Source organism: Crocodylus porosus, unplaced genomic scaffold, assembly GCF_001723895.1.
Source record: "Crocodylus porosus isolate Cpor-Errol unplaced genomic scaffold, CroPor_comp1, whole genome shotgun sequence".
NCBI lineage: Eukaryota > Metazoa > Chordata > Crocodylia > Crocodylidae > Crocodylus > Crocodylus porosus.
This window is the reverse complement of record NW_017728920.1, coordinates 13,382,887-13,407,561: the sequence shown is the minus strand read 5'-3', so window position 1 is coordinate 13,407,561 and position 24,675 is coordinate 13,382,887. Positions and strand designations below refer to the sequence as shown.

Below are 24,675 nucleotides of genomic sequence, written 5' to 3'. Positions count from 1 at the left end.
AGGCTGGACTAAAGGAGAGATTTGGAGTCCCATAGAAGACACAGGGATCAAGACCAGGCAGGATCACTGTAGGCATTGCCTCCTGGGAATATATATACATATATTGTTAAACAATATCATACAGACACCTGGAAAACCCCACTTGATACTTTCTGCCAACGAGACATTGAGTAATTGACAGCTATTTATTGAGCATGATGATCTAACAAGTTATGAATCTATCTAGCTTAAAACACTTTCACCTACTCCCTATTTCCTTAGCTGGTTAATGAGAATGGCATGGAAAATAGTTTGAACAGCCTTGCTAAAATCAAGGTATATTACATCCATAGCCCCCTGCCTCTCCCCCCCACTGCCCCTGACTCCAGTCCACAGAGACTATTACCTTATCCAGAAGAAAATCAGCTGGTAAAGTATAACTTACTCCTAGCAAATCTGTGTTACCTGTTCCTGATCACCTTGCTCACCTTTAGGTGTTCCATAATAGGTTCCTTTAGAACCTACTCCATAACTGACTGACTAGTCTGTAATTCCCCAGGTCTTCCTCCTTCACTTTCCTACAGGTGTACAGTAGGCCTGTGTGAAGTGGGTAGTAATCACTTTGGATTCTGATTCAGCTGATTTGAGGAACAGTAATTCAATTTGATTATTCAAATCACTGTCCCAAATCGATTGGCCCGAATCTGAGTTAGAGATTTGGCTGCCGTCAAATTGGCCAAATCTCTGAATCAAACAGGCGCCATACCCTGGCCATTCTCACAGCCCTGCCTGGCCCCAGCCTCCTGGCTCTTAAAAAAAAAAAAAAAAAACTTACACACACTGTTCTGCGAGGGGGGGTAGTGGCAACCCCCGCTGCCCCCCACTGTGTGGGGGGGGGCTCTGTCACAAGCCTTTAGAAGTCCCAATGGCTACCAGAGCAGCCAGTGAGTGCGGGGCTTTTTTTTCCTTTTTTTTTAAGAGCTGGGAAAACTGGGGCCAGGAAGGGCAGCCATTGTTTTTCTTTTAAGAGCTGGGATGCTAGGGCTGAGTGGGCCAGCCATTTATAGGGCTGGGACAGCAGGCAAGTGTCACTCAGGGGGACTGAGGCCTGGTGGGGGTCTCCCCATGTTTACCTCCCCCACCTCCAGCCCCCCTCCCTAACCCCCGACTTACTGGCACAGAGTCTGGGTCCACCTCCCTATGGTAGTGAGCGGGGACTTCCTGAATCTCTGAATCTCTCAGAAGCACTCCAAATCTTTTACAAATTGATTTGGAGAGCTTTGAATCTATTCAGACCTTTTTATTGGTCTCCCAATTCAATTTGGATTCAGATATTTGGCCACCAAATCGGGCCAAATCTCCCAAATTGAATCAGCACCAGAAGCTTTTCACTACCCTAGTGGACATCATATTTATCCTTTGCCATCATCCATGACCTCACACAACCTTCATGCATTCTCAGAGAGAATACCCAATGGATCAGAAATGACCTCAGCCAATTCTTTTAGTACCCTAGGCTGCTTCCCATCTGAAGAAACAGTGTGTTAAATAAATTCTAGAAATTTCTGAATTTAATAAAATAATACTTTAAATCTAACAGTGGAGTAAAAAAAATGAAGAAAAGTAATTAAGTCACTGGAAAGAAACATTCACAGACGTTCCTATGTTATAGCCAAAACAAAATATTCTTACCATTACTAAGGCTACTAGCCAATACATTTTCATATCATGAGGGTAAATGTACATGGTTTCACTTAAAACTCTTAAGATTGTCCTTAAAGTCAAGTCATTCTAAATTATAACCTCATTCTTCAAAATTTTAGATTGTGATACTTGTGCATATAATAAACAACCTACCCTCACTTGGCCCACAAAAGCATTGGCTTCTTCTTCTTGAACAGACAAATTTCTAGGTAGAAACATATCAAAGACAGGTCCATTGTCATTTACATCAGTCACCACCACATTAACAGTAGCAGTTGAGGTCTGCAGGGAAAGAGAAAATTCTAAGTCAAGTATCTTCAACTTACAGGGATCATGATAGGAGACAATAATAATTCATTGGTGTCACGCAGAAGATGGAAATTCCATTTTTGCTAAGAATGTTAAAATGTTTTACTTCTGTCTTTATTTTGTTGAAAACAACCCCAGAAATTTCTCAACTATGAAATTAAATTACAGAAATATTATTGGGTGGGACGATAAAAACTTTTTACTTAAACTGCACCACATTACATTTTAATACTAAAAAAGAAATAAAAATCAAATGCTATTTCAAAACAATAAACAATAAATATTTCATTGACTAGACATAAAAATAAGTAGGACATTCAGGAGTTTATCTCCATTTTTTTCTCTTAACCACACTATCATCGGTATTGATAAAAATTTGGGAGATCTTTCAACTTCTGAGGAACTACATTCTATGAGAAAAATGGTTGTGTTGATTTTTTTTTCAACCTAGTGCAAAGCCTTTGGGAGTGTAAATACTTGAGACTAGATATAGACAGAGGTGTAACTGGGCACCTGGGTGCCCAGTTCTACAGTGGCTCATGGCTGTAGTATCATCAGTGCAGCTATGTGGCTATGGAGGCAAATACTATTTTTATACTCTTGCACTAAGCTGGCATCTGGGGCTGCTGCCACAGGCATTCTACCTTAGTCATGCTAGTGGCTTTAAAGTAAGAGCCACAGGTAGTGTTGTTGCTATTAGAGTACCCATTCTTTTCTAATACAGTTTCTGTCCTGATCTGTAAGAACACAAAGTTTGTCAAATTTTAGGACAGGTTTCAGGAAGTTTCTCATTTCTGAACACATGCATTACTGTAAGAACATGAGTCAGGGCATGGTGGCATCTTTTGGTGTCTAGAGAACATGACAATTTGGCTTGTGTACCTTTTGCACTTTTATTTGTTCAAGATAGGTCTTGAGAACAATGTACTCAAATAATTGATTTAACATTAAGACAGAATATCTAATTTGATATTTTCAGAGACATTTCTGACAGGTGAGCATATCTTGTAATTTTCAAAGATCTATTAACTCTATCTTATTCAATTTTCAAACCACAAATACCATTTATTTTAATTTTTTTTTTACCTTTTTATTAAAGATGCATAAAAAGAAGAAAAACAAGTTCATACAGAGGTAGAATCTGTGGGTGCTTATAGACATGCTCTGGTAGGTGAGGAGGAGGCACTTTAATTAACTTAGCTCTGAGAGCTGCGTTAGTTAAAAGCACTGGAAGTGTCACATGTATCAGTGTCTCTGCACTGAAAAATGGCGGCAGTGTGCTTTGAACTAAAACTCATTGAACCAGCTTTAGTGTAAAGAGCTCCACCACCATTTTTCAGTGCAGGGACACTGATACACATGATGCTGGAGTCTGCTGGAGTGCTGTAATTACAGTGCATCAGAGCAGCCTCCCTGAATGTGTTTAGCAGGAGCCTCAGAGACTAACTGGTTTAGAGGAGCATAAGTTTTCTTAGGTTACAACCTACTTTGTTAAATGCTTTGAATGGACATATAGAAAGAAGGGGGTCTAAAAGCAAGGAATTTTATTGACGGACATTGAGTGACATATGGGATAATTGCCCTGTTTATCTGTACTTACCTGTTGAACCTGTCTTCATCAATAATGACCCCTCAAGCACCCTTTGTTTTTAAATTACCTTCTGTTTAGACCTTTATGCAAGCCAATTCATAACTTGTGATAAAGTAGACTGACAACTACAAAGGCTTTTGCCTCTGAACCAGTCAGTCCCTAAACATTCTGCCTTGTCCTGCCTTCTGCCTGACTTCAGTCTAATACAGCCTCTCCATAAACACAAGTAATTCTTTTGACTTCAGTCAAATTACTCTCACATTTAAGGCTATGCACATGTTTAAATACCTTGCTGAATATGACCCTTATACTCCTTAAAACTCTGGCAAGAACAAGTTAACCTTGTGTTTGTTATAGACTACAGAAATAAGAGGCCTTATGCTGAGTGCTGTGTTCAGTTTTGGGCCCCATATTTCAAGAAGGATGTGGACAATTTGGAAAGAATGCAGCACAAAACAAAAAAAAAGATTTGGAGCCTGGAAACAAAGACTTCTGAGGAAAGGCTGAAAGAATTAGGGTTATTTAGTCTAGAGAAAAGAAGACTGAGGAGGGATTTGATGACTGTCTTCAAAGTGCAGTTAAAGATTGGATAAAGATGGCTTTTTCTCTGTGTCTATAAAGCAGAGGAATAGGAGCAATGGCCTCAAGCTTCAGCTGGGGAAATTTAGGTTGGAGATTAGGAGGAATTTTCTGACTATGAAGGTGGTCAAGCATTGCAATGGGCTACCCACAGAAATCATGGAACTTCCATTCATGGAAGTTTTCAAGAGTGGGTGGGACAGATGCCTGCATGAGATGGTTCAGTCAGGGATGAATCTACCTTGAGCAGAGGGCTGGACCTTGTACAGTTCCTTCCAACCCTACTATCCTACAATGAAACTGTTAGAATAATGGAGTTGATATAGTTGAACTCCAAACACTATTGGTGGGATTTTATGGTCTGCGATATGCAGGATATCAAACATAATGATTACATTTATTTTTAAAACCTATTGACTCCTATAAAAGACATACCCTTTTCTAAACAATAATATTTCATAAAATTAATAAATGTAATGTTATGTTTTAAGTGTGGTAGATATAAAAGTAGAATACTAAAAATATGCACTAAAGATCAGTTGTAAGTAGTTGAAATGCATCAGTGTAAAGTACTCTACAATGAGCTCCATTCTTGCAGCTATACGGCTATTGGAACTCAAGCCAGCTAATTTAAAACTAGTTCCAGTATCTCTATACTACAAATGGTTGTCAATACAGTGATGGCAATACAGAGCTACCCCAAAACAAGTTATACTATGCATCTCAGATTGTCTTAATATTAAAAGGTAATAGGTATTTGTACGATAATAGTATTTAGAGGCCTCAAACTCATGAGAGGCCCCTTACGCTAGGTTCTAAAAACACAAAGACAATCCTGGCCTGAAGTAATTCCAGTTATATAAGCAAGGCAAAAGAGGAGTAGGTAGGCAAACATTCCAGAAGAAAGTACAGCAAGTGGAAACAACTAGAGGAAGAACACAGAGGAGGTTTATGTTATGAACCCAGTATTCTCAGAGGTCCAATCAAAGGCAAGACACTTCTACCTTCAGAAAAACAGAATATGGTTGTGAATAGTTTTCATAAATTTTTTGAAGCACAACACTTAAAAAAAACCCTTAATTTTGACTAGCCAGAAAACTTCATAGACCTAAACATTTGTTTCCCTTTCTATTCTTCTTACAAAGAGCCAGAAAATCTCTGAAGAAAAGAAAATGTAACACAAAGTTGACAAAAGATCTGTTGGCTGTCCATGTAATTATTCCTCACCCAGCTTTTCCAGGATTACTCTTTAGAAAAACCCTAATGGATGGGCAATGACCTATGACAGTCTCGGTATGGGCAATCCAGTTCCCAGATTCAACCTACTTAAGTGGCTGATTTGTGTTTCCACTTCTCTTTGGGTGAGATCCCATGACTCCACATATGACTGGGGCCAGGCATGAGCATTCATTTCTAGTAGTGAAACATTTCTGTCATTAGTAATGATAGCAGGAAAAGGAGCAGTACAGGAATTCAGCCTGCAACTGCCCCCTTTCCTCTGTCCCTTGCACTTTCCCAAGATCAGAGTGATCCTAGTCTAGGGAAAGTGTAGACCACTTCAGTTCTTTTGTTCCCAAAGGCACTGGAGCAGCATGGCAAAGGGATTCTGGGGTGAGAAGTGCACAGGGAGTTCACAGTACCACTGCTTCTGCAAATCTCCTGAGTGGAGGAAGCCACACCATGAGCCCCTTACCTGTTTCTTACATTGGAGCCCCTGCTGCCTGGGAGATGAAAAGATGGGGCAGTGGAGCACAGTCTTCTGCTCACATTGTAAACCAGGGTCTCTGGCTTATGAGGAGATGGTAAGTAGCAGCTGATGGCTGCTCCTTTCCTCCCCTCCCCTCCACCCCCACTTCAGGAGGGGCAGGAGCAACTACCTTGTGTACCTTCTCCAGATCAGGGTGATCCTAATCTACGGTAGGTACATGGGACTTACCCTGAATCTCTACTACCTATCACTGGGAGGAGTTAAGCCAGAAAGAAAGTATACAGAAGTTCATTTTCCCAGGAGAAACTCTTTCAGGACTGTTGTATATGGATCTTGTAGGGCTAAAAGCAAGGCTTTGTAAATCTAAAAGTGAGGCCATTTCTTTGTCCTTTCGCCTCTATTTCATAAAAGCAGACACGGCACTTACAAGACCGCTGGGAGGGAAGAGGGGTACTGGTACTATGTGAGGGTTACTGATAAGATATGAAGCCAGCTGAAGCCAGTCAACCCGGGAGTCTCCTCAACAGGGAAACCTTGAAAGTCAGGCTTGGATTGTGTTTGTAAGATAAAGAAACATCTTGAGACAAAATATATGAGGCATATAATTCACGAGAGTTAAACTTCAGTGTTCACGCTCACAATGCCGCTTGATTGGATAGAATAGTGATTTAGTTAATAGATGATTGGGTATTTTTACGAGCACGAGCTAATCATGAACTAACGCTGTCGCCTTGCTAAGTATAAAAAAGTATGATAACTAGTAAGCGGGGTCCCTCTCTCAAAGAGGCACCTCGCTTGAGCGAATAAAGATTCTGTATTTGATTTTAGATACTTGCTCTGCGTGATTATTGCCCCAGCCTAGAGTGAACTGCACGTGGCTTTAAGAGAGTAATTCGTAACAGGACTGACTTTTAATTGGCTGTAGTTGGGTTATTTTTCTTCTGGAACTGCTACTGTTGCTTCAGGAGAAACAGCGGGAAAGTCTGTATATTCATGGTTACTACTGGAAGAGCAGAAGTTCTTCCAGTAAAAGAGAACATCAGGTAGTGGCCTGTGTTACACTCCCTGCCTTGTCTAGTATAATGCTTAGAACAATATCTATGGGAGCTGATGAGCCTGAGTTGCATAACTTGATATGCGAGTCTTGACCCAGAGAGATGGAGTTAGGCCATTATCAGTCTGAGGCCAGGCAGAAGGCAGGCATGGTAGCACCTTAAAGACAAACTCATTTAGAAAGGTATAAACTTCCACGGGCAACAGCATACTTCATGATAGCATCAGACAAAGTAGGCTGTCATTGACAAAAACTTAAGCCTTTCTAAACAATTTAGTCTTCCCTGCCTTCTGTGAGTCTTGACCTGAAAGCCCAGTCCTTTAGCAGACTGAGGACAGTATAGGAATATAATGACACAGAAGCTTATTCAAAACCAATTTGGATTTATTTTGTCAAAAGGTACACAGCACCTAGAAAAAGAGATAAAGAGCCTTTTATGACTGAGGTACACAGTCCTATGCTTGACATTGTCTTCAAGCCCTCTACTGTTATGGATCATTTTAATACTGGCTGCAGACTCTTATGGCTGCAGACTGAGTCGGCTTCTGTCTCAGCCTGGCCCAGTTGACTTACTTCCTCCCTAACTGTAAGAGAAAACTTTAAACTGATCAATGTCTTTTGATGTCTAGATGCTTAGCATTGGCAAACATCTCTGTCACCAACAATTCTCTGAGCAGCCTTTTTCACAGCTGAAAGTTTGACCACTGTTTGGGAAACAACTTATCTAGGCTGATGTGTTACATATATTGTTGGATTTCTTAAGCAATTCCTTTTGATCTGAATTTGTGCCAAAGGAACATCATAAATAAACCCAAAGAGATTGCTACAACATTTATACAAAACATATAGATATTTCCTTGTTCCCTATACAGGCACAAGACAAAAAGCTTTAAGGAATTTGTTTTGCAATAGCTTGATCTCTGATAATTAATCTTGAGACAGCCACTAAAACCATTAAAAATAATACTAGCACAATTAAAAAGAATAATACATGAAAAAGACTGAAAGCATTTTTCTATTGGCTTTTGATCAGTTGCTCACTATTTCTGAGCTTCCCATTCCCATATTTATTTCAGGAAAAAAAACAAATTTTTCTATAAAATTTACAAAATGCTGATTCTATACATCATTGTCCAGAACAGAAACCCTCCTAAATATTCACTACAGTGGATGTGAAAAGCACACAGCATTCAAATTAATTTTCATAAACTAACTTGATTCTGCAGAATGGAGAGTAATAAAATATCTTGGGTTCAGTAAACTGAACAAACATGACAGGGAAATCATAGACCTAAGAGCATAAATGCCCATTTCCTTCATGCATGTTTCCTCATGACACCAACAGCAGTGAATCAAACTAGTGCATCACTTAGGGCCTTGTTACACCTTATGCTGTGAGCCGCACAAATGCTGTTTGGTGTTAGTGCTAGCTTGGAGTTTGAAGCAGTCACACCCTGAGTCTAGAAACCTTCTCTGACTGTTCCCTGCCTGCACACTTCTGGCTTGTCAATACAGGCCTGATAACCAGGGACAGGATTAGGTGCTGTAGTTGAGCTGCTACTAGAGGGATGGTGAGCCAGGACAACTTCTATCCCTGCTCTACAGGTGGAGGTGTGAGATATCCTAGGATACTGGAGGATTTCAACTTGGGAGCCCATCTGTGGGGAGGGGCCATGCATTAATGGAACAAGAGCCAGGTAGTGTGGACCAGAGATAATACTAGCCTGGAGTGGCATAACTATGAGCTCATAAAGAGTGCTTAAAACTACTTTAACATGCTAACATGCAGAGAATCCAGGGACTAAGAATTCCAGAAGCTGCCCAAAATTGCTACTACATAAGATGCTTAAATTAGCAGCCAAAGTGTTTCTGTTTGATAGCTTTTGAAACAAATTTCTGAAAATAAAGTTACTGTTAGGATTATTTTAAAGATCCATCTGTCTACACATAAAAATGTATCAACGAATGTGTGTGCTTAGACATGCATTTTGTATATACATCTACATATGATGGAAAATGCAATTGTCACAGGTGTTTTTTAAGTGACACCAAAGATTTCAACAAATCTTTGCACTGAAAATGTATAAATAGAAATGTAGGTCTTCAACGATACCATTAATATCCAAACCAATGTATAAATAGAAATGTAGGTCTTCAACGATACCATTAATATCCAAACCAATAGCATGAACTTCTCTTCTGATTACTTAATCCCATCTCAAGATTCAAATCTAAACCCTGAACTATGACTTCTCAGGATCTAAACCCTACAAAACACTACATTTCTAGTCCCAGTCCTTTTGGCAGCCCGTGCTTAGTTTGACTATAACCTTACCACAGATATGGAACTGACCCCCCTGAATTGCAGGAGAGGTTTGAGACTACAAGTGGGAAAAAAAGAGAAGATAGTTTCCTTCAGCTTTCAGGTGATGAAAGCAGCTCTGGAATTGTAGTTTGGTTTAACATAATTTTAATTTTAACATGAAGAAAACCTGAAAGAAGCATAAACTCTAGGGCTCCTATACATGTGCAGGGAGGCTGCTCCAATGCGCTGTAATTACATCATCAGAGCAGACTCTAGCATTGTGTGCATCGGCTTCCCTACACTGAAAAATGGCAGTGGGGTGCTTTAAACTAAAGCTGGTTCAGTGAGCTTTAGTTCAAAGTGCTCCACCACCATTTTTCAGCAGAGAGACTCTGATACATGTGGCACTCTGGGTGCTTTCAATTAGTGCAGCTCTCACTTGCCTTTCATGTTCATAAATGCCCTACATGTTCAAAAATAACAATTTTGTTGAAGTTACTCTACTTTACAGAACTAAAGCATACATTTAGGGACACTAGGACTTAATTGTGGGGCATATTACTGAAGATCTGCCCACTGTAAGGCTTTTATACTCCCTTAAACATCTGCTACTGAGCACTGATAAAAAATAGGATACTAGACTAAATTGATCTTGTTTCTGATCCATAGTTGTTCCTGTGTTCCATGTTGAGGAAATGTCTCATAAAAACTATGTTTCTTGGCTATCTTTGATAAGAGAATAGAATAACTATGTTTGATAAGAAAATGGAATATCACGGAACTATAATTAGATCCAGGCTGACCTTGACAGGCTCAGGAAATGGGCAGACGAGAACCTGATGGTGTTTAACACTGAAAAATGCAAGGTTCTCCACCTGCAAAACCTGCTGCATGCTTATAGGCTCGGCAGCGCTATGCTGGCTAGCACTATGGATGAAACGGATTTGGGGGTCACGATTGGCCACAAGATGAACATGAGCCTTCAGTGTGCTGCTGCGGCTAGTAAAGCAAGCAAAACGCTAGCTTGCATCCATAGATGCTTCTCAAGCAAATCCCGGGACGTCATTCTACCCTTGTACTCAGCCTTGGTAAGGCTGCAGCTGGAGTACTGCGTCCAGTTTTGGGCTCCACAATTTAAAAAGGATGTGGAGAAACTTGAGAGTCCAGAGAAGAGCCACATGCATGATCAGAGGTCAGGAAACCAGACCTTATGACAAGGTTGAGAGCTGAGAGCTATGGGGCTCTTTAGCCTGGAAAAGCACAGGCTCAGGGGTGATCTGATGGCCACCTATAAGTTTATCAGGGGTGTTCACTAGGATCTGGGGGAAAAATTATTCACCAGAGCCCCCCAAGGGATGACTAGGTCGAATGGTTCTAAACTCCAGCAAGATTGTTTCAGGCTGGTCATAAGGAAGAACTTCTTTACTGTCTGAGCCCCCAAGGTCTGCAATCGCCTGCCATCGGCAGTGGTTCAAGCATCCACATTGAACGCCTTCAGAGAAATTTGGATGCTTATCTTGCTGGAATCTTATGATCCCAGCTGACTTCCTACCCCTTGGGCAAGGGGCTGGACTCGATGATCTTCCGAGGTCCCTTCCAGCCCTAATGTCTATGAAATCTATACTATAGTGAAAATCAACCCAAAATTCACACAAAAGCACACAAAAAAACCTTTGTTACCCTTAATGTATCCAAGAATAACTCTTTTTTTCCCCAACTGCTGGTGTCACCAACTTTTACATCCCATAATTAACCTAAAAATCAACCTCACCTGGCTGCCAAGATAAGTAAGCAAAATAGCTCTATATATCCCAAACAGTGTTATCTAAGGTCTTCCTCACATATGCATTTTTAAGAAGCAAACATCACTTTAAACAGACAGTCACTTTTTCCCATTTCTTTTATTCCTTACTTAAAATGTTGATGTCACCAAAATGTGCATTTTTCCCAGTACATTTCTAAGCCAGTTTAACCTCATTTCTACAGTAGTCACAACACAATGAGTAGAATTGTATTAAGACACTGAACTGTACAACCCAACATACAAAATTCATTTCCAGCAGGCTTTCTTTCTGTTATCTCTGCAAAAACTTTGATTAGTAACTAATGAACTCCAACGCCTACTTTCCTCCTCTTGTCTTCAACACCTCTACCCAGTTTGATCTACCAGCATTATCATTAGTATACTTCTGCAACTGCCACACTCAATTGCTTCAAGGCAATAATTTCAGGACTGACCCAAGTTCCATCAGTGCAGTGCAGTGGCCAGCAAGGCAAATAACATGTTGGCATGTATCAACTGATGCATCTTGTGTAAAACTAAGAAAGTGATACTCCCGCTGTACTCAGCACTGGTGAGACTGCAGTTGGAGTACTGCATCCAGTTCTGGGCGCTGCACTTTAATAAGGATGTGGAAAAACTTGAGATTGTCTAGAAAAGAGCCATCCATATGATCAGTGACTTGCAAGGCTATAGGACTATAGGAAGTAAATGTTTGAAAAATGTGGTTTCTACAATCATACTACTCATTTAATTGTTAAGGGCATGTGATGATGTCATGATGTATACGTGACAAAAATTTTAAAATTCCCTTTGTGTGCCTTAATGGCATCACACATTACACATACACAGGTTTTAGGGATTTTAAATGAGTTTGCATCATTGCAAACTAAACTATATCCTGATGTAGTTTGATTTGCAGCGTTGCAACTTGGAACACTACAATAGACCCGTGGCCATGGGAGAGGCAGGCAGGCTCCGCAGAAAAAAGAAAGATTGGGCCTCTCACTGCTTCTGCCTTGAGCAGGCTCCTGGGGTCAGCAAGATGCCTGGGACCACTCAAGAATGGGCTAGTTTGCCCCTGGAGCAGTGCAGGGCAGTGGCAGGATGGTGGTGGGGTGTGCACCTGAAGAAGGTGGCAGGGATGGTGCACAAAGTGCAGGGCCACCTGGGAGAGCTGCTAGCTTCCCTGAGCCCACCCAGGCTTCCAGTACCCCTTGCTGTCCCTGCCACCTTCTCTGGCCACCAGCACATCCAGCTGCTCTCCTGACACCCCAGGGGCAAGCCGGCATGTTCCTGGGCAGCCCCAGGCAACCTGCCAGCCACAGGAGCCTGATGAAGGCAAAAGTGGCAGGGGACCCAATCCTTTTTTTAAAAATGTTTTGGCAGAGCCTGACCATCTCTTCTGTGGTTGGGAGTGTGAGCTGATAGATTAATGACAAAGATTAATGGACACTTGGCTGTGGGAGAGGCAGGCAATCTCCACCAAAAAAGGATTGGGCCCCTGGCTGCTTCTGCTTTCAGCAGGTGCCTGAAGCCACCGGAATAACAACATATATACAGTGGTGGAAAAATAAAACCCACATTTCAATTAAGAACTCACCATTTCAATTTAGGGGACATAGAATGCAACCCTAAGGACTAAATTCCCATCATATATACAACTACCCCAAGGGGGATTTAGAAGGAAGAAAAAGGGATGTGGTAATAAGAAAAAGGGATACAACTTGGGTCTCATCTTAACTAATAATCTTTGTTTAGGTCAAATTGAAGAACTACAGTGAAAGAGAGTCAGTCAGGGCCCCTTAGAGGCTTAATTTTGATGACCTATAAGCAAGTTGGACATTTTCAATTTCAATTTCACTTTGTCCTCTCCATGAAACTGTAATGAAAGTATCTTAATATAATATCAATAATACAAAGAAAGAGGTTTTTTAACATTGAGCTATATTCTAGGTTCATGCTAGGTTCACAGTTTAGGCCCCCTAAAGTATGGAACCGCAGATGGTTGTCCGGTTTACCCTTCCCTATGGTCACTATTGGAGTGCTTTATGACCTTCAGAACATAATGTCACCTATGAGTAAAGTTGGAAGCATACTGATAAGCAGACAAAAGCACCCTTGAAATGGATAATGGAAAAATTACTGGAAATAAGTTTATTTACTTAGTTCAAGAGAAGGTGAATTAGAAACAGCTTGCTGGGATTGTCAGTTCACAGCCACAATTAGGCAGAACTTAGTGAGTACATATTGTATTTTCTCTGAATAAATCACTCCACTGTAGTGGAATATGCCATACTGCAAACCAATTCAATTTTCTTGCCTAGCAGGGTATACTACAGTTATTCCAGACTGAGGTTGACAGAGGTCTTGATAACTATGACTGCATACAAGAGGAAAACTTTAAATCCTGGTTGATCAGAAACATAAAAAGCTGATTTTATATCTAGAATCAGCTGGGACCTCATAGAATAGATATACCACATCGGGCAATGCTAGGGAAATGCTGCTGTGAAGCATACAGTCATTGAAGCTATGCCTGCCAAAAAAAAATGTCACATAGTCACCATTAGAGTGATGCTTGGCATATACAGTACTCTTCTTTTGTGTGCACCTGAGAAAAGCACTGGACATATACCAAAAAGTGTCTTTATAATATTTTTTAGAATGCAGAACATGCAAGTGGGCACAGGCTTTAAATGGATTTAAAACATATACCAGGAAACAGCAGAACTATTCTTCACTCAACTGCAAGTGTCACATAATTCCTTTATCCTTGTATATTTATCTAGAAATAGTGAAGGTATACCATCCATAAATGTACTAAAGACTCTGAAATTTAGGTTTGAAAGGGACCTCTGGAGGTTATCTGGCCCAATCTCTTGCTTGAGGCAGGATCATCCCTATCAAAACCAACAAAAGCAAATCCTTGTCTAACCTATTTCTAAAACTACACTGGCAACCCTGTCAAACAATTACCAAGTATGTCACCCTAATCTACCAATGGTTAAGCTGGGGGCCATGGGGGCCAATGTACTGGTGCTGCAAGGGTTGTTAAAACAGGCTGGAGAGATCCAATGATGAGGGCAATGCCCTCTGACTGTAAAGGAAGTCAAAACCTGCCACACTCCATACAAATCTAACCAGGGGGAAAATTCCTTTCTTTCCCCAAATATGGCAATCAGCCTGACTCTGAGCATAGAGGCCAGCTGGGAACTTCCTGGTTTTAGTTGTAGCAGGAGTGCTGGAACACCCCAGTCAAAATCCCCAGTCTTGTCTACAGGTCAAGGCAAAAAAACCCACAAAAAACAGAAGAGGAAAACAATTCCTTCCCAGCCCCATGGGGCAACCAGAAAAACCCTGAAGCACTGAAAATACGTGTAGTTTATAGTGTACACAGAACGACTCCAACATCATCCCTGACCAGTGCTTGTCCAACCTCTTCCTGAACTTCTCCAGTGATGGAGATCCTGCAAATTCCCTAGGCAGTCTATTCCATTGCCTCACTCTTCCAACAGTGAAGACATTTATCACAATATCCAACCAATGCTTACTGTACTTCAACTTCAGGCCATTGGTCTGTCCTGATCTCTGCAGTTGGAGAGATTAAATGTTCTCATGTTCTCCCTCACCTTTATGGCAGCCCTTCAAATATTCTGTAAGCTGAAGATGCCTGTTTCCTTCAATCTCTCCTCTTCTGGCTCAGCTTTTAAGCCCTCTATCATTTTTGTTGTCCACCTCTGATTCCCCTGCAACTTCTCCATATATTTTTTATAATGCTGTCCATGGTACTCTAAATAAGGCCTAACCTGTGCCAAGTAAAAAGGCACTATCATCTCTTGTGCCTGGCACCTAATTCTCTTATTGATGCAGTCCAAAAAACACATTACCTGCAGTCCAAATACCGATTTTGTGTGGCTACAATACACTGCACACTCACCAAAACACCTAGTGTCAATAAGGCATATTCTGTAAGCTAAAGATGCCCATTTCCTTCCATCAAAGGCAGTTATGATAATGTTGCTTGCATTGAGTAGGAATAGTTTGAATTGATTGGTTCTTTTAAATATTGCCCAGGTTTGAATTTGATTGGTATTGTAAAAAAGGTGATGATTCGACCATTGGATGAGTGACACCTGGCATGATTAGAAGGCTATAAATCCTGTCTGGAGCAGCCAGCAGGGGCTTAGGCTCAGCCTCACTCTCACTCTGACTGGACGGTTTTGACTCCAGGCTCTTGGGGTTTGGGAGTTTGCCAAGTGCAGGTTCCTTGCTGTGACCTGGTTGTTGGGAAGCTACAGTCGGGTAAAGTATAACCCATACCCTATTTGAAGTGTTGAGTACCTAAGCAAGGAAAAGCTATAAATCCCCAGGGACTGTCAGAGAGTTTCTCCTGCTGACTAGGCCCAGGGTGTACTTGCCTGTCATCTGTGGTTTCTGGGTTGTCTATAAAGTTGCATAGCAGTTAATTGTGTAGTGACCAAAGCTCATTGTAATGTGTAGTTGATTGGTTGTGGGATCAGGGACATTGGGTTTGGGATGTGCGTCAGGTTATTGTCCCATTGGGGGCATTTTATTGTCCCATCGGGGGCATTTTATTGTGTTGCAGCTTACATGTTATGGGGATATTGTGTCAGGTAGGTGTTGCGTGGGTTCTGTTGTATAATACAGCTTAAATTGCTCAACCTACCTGTGTAGTAGTGTGTAGCCACCCTTTCTAACTATGAGTGGGGTCAGGCAGTAGATCTATGCTCAGGGAAATTAACTTACTCTAATGCCCCAAACCTGACTACCCGTGGGTCACAGAGGATTAATGATCCTTTGGATTAATTAGTTAATTGGCATCCCCATGGTGGTCATACTGTCTCCGCATATGATCTGTTCTCCAGACCTTTAAATGTGTCCCTTAGAAGCATCCAGCCTCCCTGGGTGCCTTTATTCTTCAGTTTACTTTCCCACTGCATTATGCCAACTCTGTCCTTAAGTCACTTGAAAACTACTTTTTTGAAATCCAGTATCTTAGTTCTGCTAACCTCATGCTTTCCCAGTGTAAGGATAATAAATTCTATCATACTGTAATTTCTATTTCCAAGTTTCTCAATATACCTTGTTACATTACAATTACTCTCCTGTGCATTAATGTCGCATAAAAGATGTGCACCAGCACTACTGCATAGTAGTGCCTATTACAGTGTGTTAAGCTAGCACCTATTTTTACAGGTACTAAACTTAATGAACAGTAATTATGGCACATTAATGCATGTGGAGACATGCCCTCTTTGCGTTTGACTTGTGGCTGTTTTTGGAGTTACTGCTTGACACAAGGGTTGTACTGCAGCTCTCTGTGGAGTATTTTGCCTTACGCGGAATGGGTTTAGCTAATTAAAGAAAAGCATTGGCTGGCCCAAGCTAGGCAGGGAACAGAGAAGAATCTGCTGCAAAAGGGAACCATGGAGCTAGATGTGCATGTGCATGTGCACATGTGCTTGTATGTGTGTATTTTCCCTTTGCTTTGTTTTCTACAGGCTCGGTATCATTCAGGGAGTGTTGGAAATGTAAATGGAATCTGGATCAGAAGTTGTTACTTCTGTGGGACATGCCATGTTTGTGTTTCTCCCAGGGTCATGATCACTTCATGTCCACTGAGTGTAAGCTGGTGTCCCTCTTAGAAGAAAAATTTGAAGGGCTGGAAGCATAAGTATGCATGCTGTACACTATTAGGCAAAAAATGAAAAGTTCTTGGATAGGAGTCATGAGATGCTGACACTGGAGAGGCCACAGGGAAAGAAGAAAAGTGGTAATATGTGGCTACTAGAAGAAGGGTCCCTGAAGTCATGAGGAACAGACTGGAGTTAGAAAACACTTTTAAGCACTCTGCACTGGAACAGTTAGGGGAAAAAAGGTAGAAATGAAGATATCTGCAGGTAAGAACTAGAGGACCAAGCAAGTACACAGCTGGAAGTGTGAGACCCCAGAGATGGCCTTCTACTGGGACTACTGTACCAAGAAGGAAGTAAAGAGTGGTGGTGGGGGATAGAAGCACCAATTTTATCATCCAGATTTGGAGTCCCAGGAGGTGTGTTCTCTTCTGGGAGCCTGTACTTTCTGTATCACAGAAAGATTGCCAGAGTGGATCTATCCCCCAAGCCACTGCTACTTCCTGAGTGTCCATGTAGGCAGCAATGATACTACCAGGAATGATACTAAGCAAATCAGAGATGACAGCAAAGCTCTTAGCAGGAAAATTAAGGAGCTTGAAGCAAAATCAGTGTTCTCATCATTCCTTCCTGTGGAAGATAAAGGCCATAACAGGGACCAACAATATCATGGAAGTAAACTTATGGCTGAAATGATGGTGTTGATGTAAAGGCTTTGGACTCTTCGACAATGGCTGGATGTTCTTGGGGGAGGACTGCTATCGGGTGATGGAATCCATCTGATGAAAAAGTAAAGAACATATCTGGGCATTATCAGGACAGCTTAGCCAGGACAGCCTTAAAGGAAAGGAGGTTCCACTAGAGATTAGTGAACAAAACCGTATATTAACAGAACAAACAATCCAGAGGAGAAAGCACAAGAAGTAGAACCTCAACTGTGGAAAAGGGTCAGAGAGCCACAGGACAGCAATTAGTGGTGCAAAGGGGAAATCAATAGGTCAAAATGCAAAATATGTAAGATGTAGGCACAGAAATGTGAGAAGTATGGGGAACAAACAGGATAAGCTGGAAGTCACAGCCTGTGAAAATAATTATGATCTGGTTGGTATCACAGAGGCTTAGTGAAACAGCTCTTATAACTGAAATGTCAACACAGAGCTATACTGTTTCAGAAGGACAGGATTGGGAGAAAAGCTGGTTACATTGGCTTGCCTTTCAAAATTACACATACTTGTTCCCAGGGTTTCCTAATGGATTGAGCTCCTCGGGTATAGGCAGAGGAGCAATTAGTTTCTGGATTTTCAATCAAGCAGAGTTATGATGTCTCACCTTGTCGATGCTGGAGTAATGTCTATGCATGAACGGAGGTGCAACTCTTTAAGTACCGCAGGAGCTTTGAAATCAAACAGGATACCTGCAAGGTCAGGTAGGGCTTTTCAGGATTGGATTTTATATTTAAGCAATAAAATTCTACCCATCTCACTTTAGGTGAGAAAGGCCTCCAGATAGCTAAATAAATTTCAAGCTAAAAACACAGAGAGAGAGAATTTCTTTTCTTTTGTGTTCCTTAAATTCAAAAGAGACTAATGTTTCTGCTGCATAATACAGCTTTAAAATTGTATATACAGATTAATAAACATGTAGACTCTGGTGCAGTGTTACATTCTTAAACAGCGCAAAAATAGCACTCGTCATACTGCAAAACTTGTGCATGCTTTGTTTTTCTAAATCGTTGTGCTGGCACTTAATAGAATTGTATTCTGTCATGAAGCCTCTTCTGAAACTTCAAAATTTGTCAAAATGATTTGTGCTTGACAGAATTTTCCATTTACCTGTCATTTTTGTGTCTGTCTTTGGGTAAGTCGCATAATTATGGAAGCAATAGTGGCCTCTAAGTACTCAACTGATGCATATTTAAGTGTTTGTTTGTATTGCACTGTTACAGTGACAGGTGGTGGGTTATATTATGTCAAGGTCAGCATGAAAACCACAAGATGACTAATGTTCAAGGATTGTAAATTGGAATGACTGTAACCTGGAAAGCATGGTCAAGCATTTCAAAATATCGAGTTCATTTTCAATGATGTATAATATCCAACTGACAAAAAGTCACCTGTAATACAGAAAAAAGTGGTATTTTTACTGACATAACAGGATGTGTTTTGTTAATTTTGGTTCAATAAAAATGCTTAGAGAGGCAAAAGTGACCCCATTATCAAGGAAAATTAAACAGTTAAATAAGATTTGGGGTTTAAAATACAGAAGTTGTGACCTGCTTGATACTATAGGAAGTACCTTTAATTTTTTTTTAAACCTTCTATTAAAAAGATTAAAGCATTAAAATATAAAATATTGGGTACATCTACACATGCTATTAGTGTGCTTGAATAAACTCCGGAGCTTATTGCTCTAGAGTTGATTGCTTCTGGCACTGCATCTGTTCATGTGCCAGGAAACACAGCACATTGAGCCAGACTGGAGCAGCCTCAGCTGGCAGGGAACCCAAGGGGTCAGCTAGCCAGCCCCGCGCTGCTCTCCCCAGCTCAATGTATTACAGAGGGGGTGGCTCAAGGATGAGGGTGCTTCATTGTGGAGATAGCAGCAGGGGCAATGTTTACACATGTGCTGCTTCAAAGTTTTTTTACAAGTACTATCTTGTTGCGGAGTAAATTAGTTTAATTCAGGCAAATAGGGGTGCAAATGTAGATGTGTGACATTTACGGTACAGCTAAATAGTCAACTGCACAGTAAATATCTCCTGTAGACATGCCCATTGAGTAATTTCTTAGGGCAGGGGTTCTCAATCCCCAGGCCATGACCTGGTGCCAGGCCATAGTGGGTTGGCTGCCAGTGCAGGGTGGGGGTATCTTTACCTGTCTTCTGGCTAGAAATTCTGGTCACGGTCAACTGTGACTGCTGAGCCACAGCCACTTCTGGGCTGTGCCTTGTTAGGCTGTGGCATAAAAACTTTGGGAACCCATCTTAGGGTAAACACTTTTCCAAAGGAAACCCCCTTTTTCTAAAATCTGATGAATGGCATTAAACATGGGACTACCTGCATTTTATGGACAAGAGGAAAAAATATTAATGGTGCTTCTGATGGTATTAAAGTCTAGTCCTGTTTCCTTGAAAATAAAAACTAGACATATAAGACACACATAAGACTAGACACAACCCTAAGTTTTCTTTTTTGTTTATATATATAGAAATACATTCCCTTCCCTCCCCTATTTCTTAAGTTTTCTCTCCCTCTCTATTCCCTATAGATAATCATGAGTAAGCTACAACATTGGATAAGCTTTAGAATTTTATTTTGGTAATGAGTGTTTTGTTTTTCTTTTCTTTTCTTTTTCTCTCTCCTTCTTTGCAAAAAAGTGCCCTGCTATTTTGATATGCCTATCCAGTTTTATACCATATAATTATTATGTTTATATTGATTTTTACTGTTTTATATTGTGTATTTACTGTTTTACTGACTTTACTTTTGAAATTTGATACTATATAATTGAGGCCTCCATGTGTAAGTTAGCATAAGTCATGTTAAGTCATGTCAAGTCCCTATGTTGTGTCCCCTGCCTGAGCATATCTTATTGTAACTCTGTTGTAAACGTGTGACTCATGACTCCCCCCTCCCATGTAAACTAGTTCCTTGAGTAAGTGATTGACAGACAATGGCAGTAGGTCTAAACATAGCTCCCCCTGAATGACCAAACCATTAACTTGATGACCCAACTATCACCCTGCATTGACCCTCCCTAGCTTGAGATTTGGAAAACAAAGACTGCTGCAGAAACCAGCCAACCCACCATTGCAACACAGACACCTGAAACTGCACGTTCACACTTGGAGTGCACATGCTCAGTACACCAGGGCTAACCCTTGCCTGGGCATGCCCCTGCCACTAGGGTCATAGAAGGTCTGCCCCTATAAAGAGGGGTCGTGAAGACAGACCCAGTGGGAATGCCATTTCCATCTGGATCAGATCAGCTCCATGTCATATCACCTATCCACCCCAGAGGCACTACCGGCAACCCCCTCTGGACAACACCTTGCTGAAGGAGATCATTTCTGGCCATTGAGGATCAACTCTTAGCCTGGGATAGGTACCCATAACTTTCCTCCTCCAACTTGGACCCTGCCTCTTTCCTCCTGGACTTCAGCCCCTCTACCAAGCCTCTTTGATCCCTGCTGCCATTGTGTGTGTGTGCATGGGTGCAAAGGAACCAATAAGCTCTATAGCCCATATATTGTGTAACCATCTTTCCTGTCCAATAAAACCACTGCTTTTTGGAACCCTGAGTTGGGTTGTGTTTTACTGCAGCCTGTCCTTGTCCCCATCTTAATTCCAGTCCTTCTTGACTCCAACCCCCATTTTCCTGATCTCCTCTCAACTCCATCTCACTTCTGCTTACACTCATGGCACTTTTACTCTCTCTGGAAATCTCTGACCCTTGACTCCCCCTTCCCATAGTCACCAAGCAACCTAGGTATCTGAAGTACCCCAAGCACACACATACACACCATATCACCCAAGTTAGGAACTCACCCGTGTGTATGCGTAGGTGAGTGGTATGTGTGTGAACTGGCAAATATATACATTTATCATTGTGTCCATGATATATGAATTAGTGATCCACATACGCGCATTGGTTATGTAGGTATTGACAACTAATTTTGTCTAAATTTTGGTGTGTACAGTGTGTATGTGCTTGAATTGGTGATAGGTGTGCATGTGCTTAGACTGGTAATCTTGGATGTGTATGTGCCTGAGTTGGTAGTGTGTGTGCGCGCTCCCAATTGATTTTTATGTGTGCATATGTGTAATTTCTTTTTTCATAGTCAGAAGGGAACCAATGGATTATCGTGTCCAACCCCCTGCCCCTGGTAGGAAAGAGTACTGAGGTCAGATGACCCCAGCCAGGTGACTGTCAAGCCTCCTCTTGAAGACCTCTAAGTTAAGTGATAGTACCACCTCTCTTGGCAGTCCATTCCAGACTCTGGGCACCCTTACTGTAAAAAAATTCTTCCTAATGTCTAACCTAAATCTACTTGCCACTAGTTTGTACCAATTATTCCTAGTTACTCCCTGGGGTGCTCTGGTAAACAGCACATCACCAATTCCCTGATGTCCCCTGATAAACTTATAGGCAGCTACAAGGTCACCCCTCAGCTATCTTTTGTAAAGGCTGAAGAGAGCCAGATCTCTCAATCTCCCCTTGTAGGGTCTTTCACGGAGGCCACTAATCATGCGAGTGGCCCTCCTCTGAACCCTCTCCAGATTCTCTGTGTCCCTCTTGAAGTGTGGCACCCAGAACTGGACACAGTACTCCACCAGCAGCCTGACCAATGCCACATAGAGGGGGAGCATCATCTCCCTTGATCTGTTGTCATGCATCTGCTAATACTGACAAGGTGTGATTGGCTTTGTTGATGGCCTCACTATACTGCTGGCTAATGTTCATCTTGGGGTCAACTCTGACTCCAAGATCTCTTTCAGCCTCTGAGCTGCTGAGGAGGACATCTCCCAACATGTAGGTGTGCTGGGGATTCCTCCTTCATAAGTGGAGTACCTTACATTTATCTTTGTTGAATTGCATCCTATTTCATTCCACCCACTGATCCAACCTGTCCAGGCCTGCCTGTATCTGCTCCCTGACCTCCAGTGTATTAACTTTGCCCCATAACTTGGTATAATCCGCGAACTTGGAGAGAATGCTGTCCACACCCTCGTCCAAATTGCTGATGAAGTCATTAAATAACACTGGTCCAAGGACCGAACCCTGTGGGACCCCACTCTCCACCTCCTTCCAGGCTGAGAATGACCCATCCACCACCACTCTCTGGTGCCTGTTAGCTTCCCTATGAGAATAGGATTCAAAACTGTGTTGAAGGCCTTCCTAAAAATCCAGGTAGATAACATCAACGTCAGCTCCTGTGTTAAGGCAGTGTGTGACCTGGTCATAAAAGGCTATAAGGTTTGCCAGGCAGGATCTACCTGTGACAAACCTGAACTGTGTCACACCCTCCCAACCAACAGTGTAATTCTGAGATCCTGAGAGTTGGCCTGGCCCCACAGGACAATACTAAGATTCTGTTTTCAACTGCCTCATAGTCATAGCAGATAGACTTTAAGCAGAAGGCAAAAGGGGAGAGGTAGAAGAAAAAAATGAAGAGACAAATGAGGAAGAGACTGATAGTGGAATCATAAAATATAATATGCTAGATGTTCAGGTTTAGTTATGATGGTGGTGGTGCTATCATCTGGATAGGACTTTCTGGCCAAGATGTTTTTCAGATTCAGGACAGTAAGCATCCATGTGGATCATAGCATCCCAAAGGATGGTAGGTGATGGTAGGCATGATGGTAGGGCCAAATTAAGGACTGAAACAATGATGATGGGTGAAATAAACCATCATTTGCACTATTTTGTTCACCAGTTGAATCTAAATCAGAGGAAACTAGTTTTGATTCAGTTCCATACTCCACTGGCTTATCAGACACGATCCTTGCTGGTATCAATAAATGTTTCTTTTTGCTCAGTTGTTCTGGGCATGGGAGCACAAGCAAGTTACTATATGATAAAAGACTGTGGCTTCACAGTGCATCCCAGATGCTCTGTGTTCATTTGCTAAATGCTTGCTTTCATGCCACAGTGAATGAAAACCAACCCATGGCAACCTACCCCTCATAAAAGGAATGGCTAGCTTTCATTTACTTCAGAACAAGAACATGAACTTTGATGTAACTAACAAGCATCTTTTGTATAGATGCTTGCTACTGTCCTTTCCCATACATTGCCTTTGCTAATGGTTCTGCCTTTAAATTTTCCTGATTATTACAAACAATTGAATTAAATGAAAACATTATTTACTGAACATACTAAACATATCTGAATAATGAAGAGTATATGCCTCTGCACGACTGTCACAATATCATTTGTGAACCAGCCAGTCTTTGGAAAAGTATCCATACCATCCAGCTGGTAACATTCACAATCAAGGTTTTTTTTCGAAAGGCTATTTGGTGACAAAGTTCAGTATAAAATCCTTAATCATATTGAGTGGTTTAGATTTGTGCATATGAAGTAAAATATGAATGCTCTTATTTAAAAAAAATGGAACAGACTTAATTTTCCTTAACTTTTTTTAACAAATACTTTTTGCCACCCTGACCTACTTTCTGCCTTTGTTCTGTTTGTCTTTTTGTTCAAAGTAATTGATAGAAACTTTTAATGTCCTTATTTAAAAATATTAAAAGAACACAAAAGGGGCAAAAGTGAAAAGGTTTTTATTATTTAAAGTGGAGTCAGTGAAGCAGACTTTTATAGAACTAACTTCTTGGGTTACCCTTGCTTGTAAAATGCCAGGGTTTCTATTAATACATTGATTAAAGATAGAACTACTGGAGTGGTCTGTTGCTCACCAAAAAATAGTATTGTATCCCAACTACTAAAAGCTGGTGAGAAACCATACAGACAGAGACATTTAGCATTAACACTGGAAAGTGGATGGACTCAAAGGCTCAAGCATTATTAATATAGTTTCCACCCATGCCCATTCTTGGACATCAAGTGCAAAATGGTGTCCTAATCTGGATTGCTTCAATGAAGATATCAGGCCAGAGGCAGACCCAGATAAAGTCATCACCTCTATAACCCTGAACTAAATCTTGACCTTTCCTGGAAGGCACGACTTGTATTATTGTTGCCACTCCACTCCCTTAACTAGTCTTCTTTCTGCACTCATCTTACTCTATGGGTGTGTATACATGTTTATTAATATGATTTAGGTAATGTGCATTAAATCTAGTACCTCCATTGCGAGGTACTAGAAAAATGCAAATTAGCCTATTTTAATGTGCATTAGCCAGTTTTGCGCTCCACAGTTCAAAAAGGATGTGGAGAAGCTTGAGAGAGTCCAGAGGAGAGCCACGTGCATGGTCAGAGGTCAGGAAAACAGACCTTACAATGACAGGCTCCTGCAAGACCGTTTCAGGCTGGACATAAGGA

The 24,675-nt window shown here is 41.3% G+C and overlaps 1 protein-coding gene across 3 annotated transcripts in view; it reads right to left on the bottom strand.

Annotated features, from left to right (window-relative positions):
* The window catches only part of PCDH15 (protocadherin related 15), a 904,082-nt gene that overhangs the window by 316,101 nt on the left and 563,306 nt on the right, over nt 1–24,675 (bottom strand). For all 3 annotated transcript variants that reach the window (XM_019538590.1, XM_019538589.1, XM_019538591.1), the window contains one exon: nt 1,837–1,965. In XM_019538590.1, the coding sequence (XP_019394135.1) occupies nt 1,837–1,965 (129 nt within the window). The remainder of the gene's footprint in view (nt 1–1,836; nt 1,966–24,675) is intronic.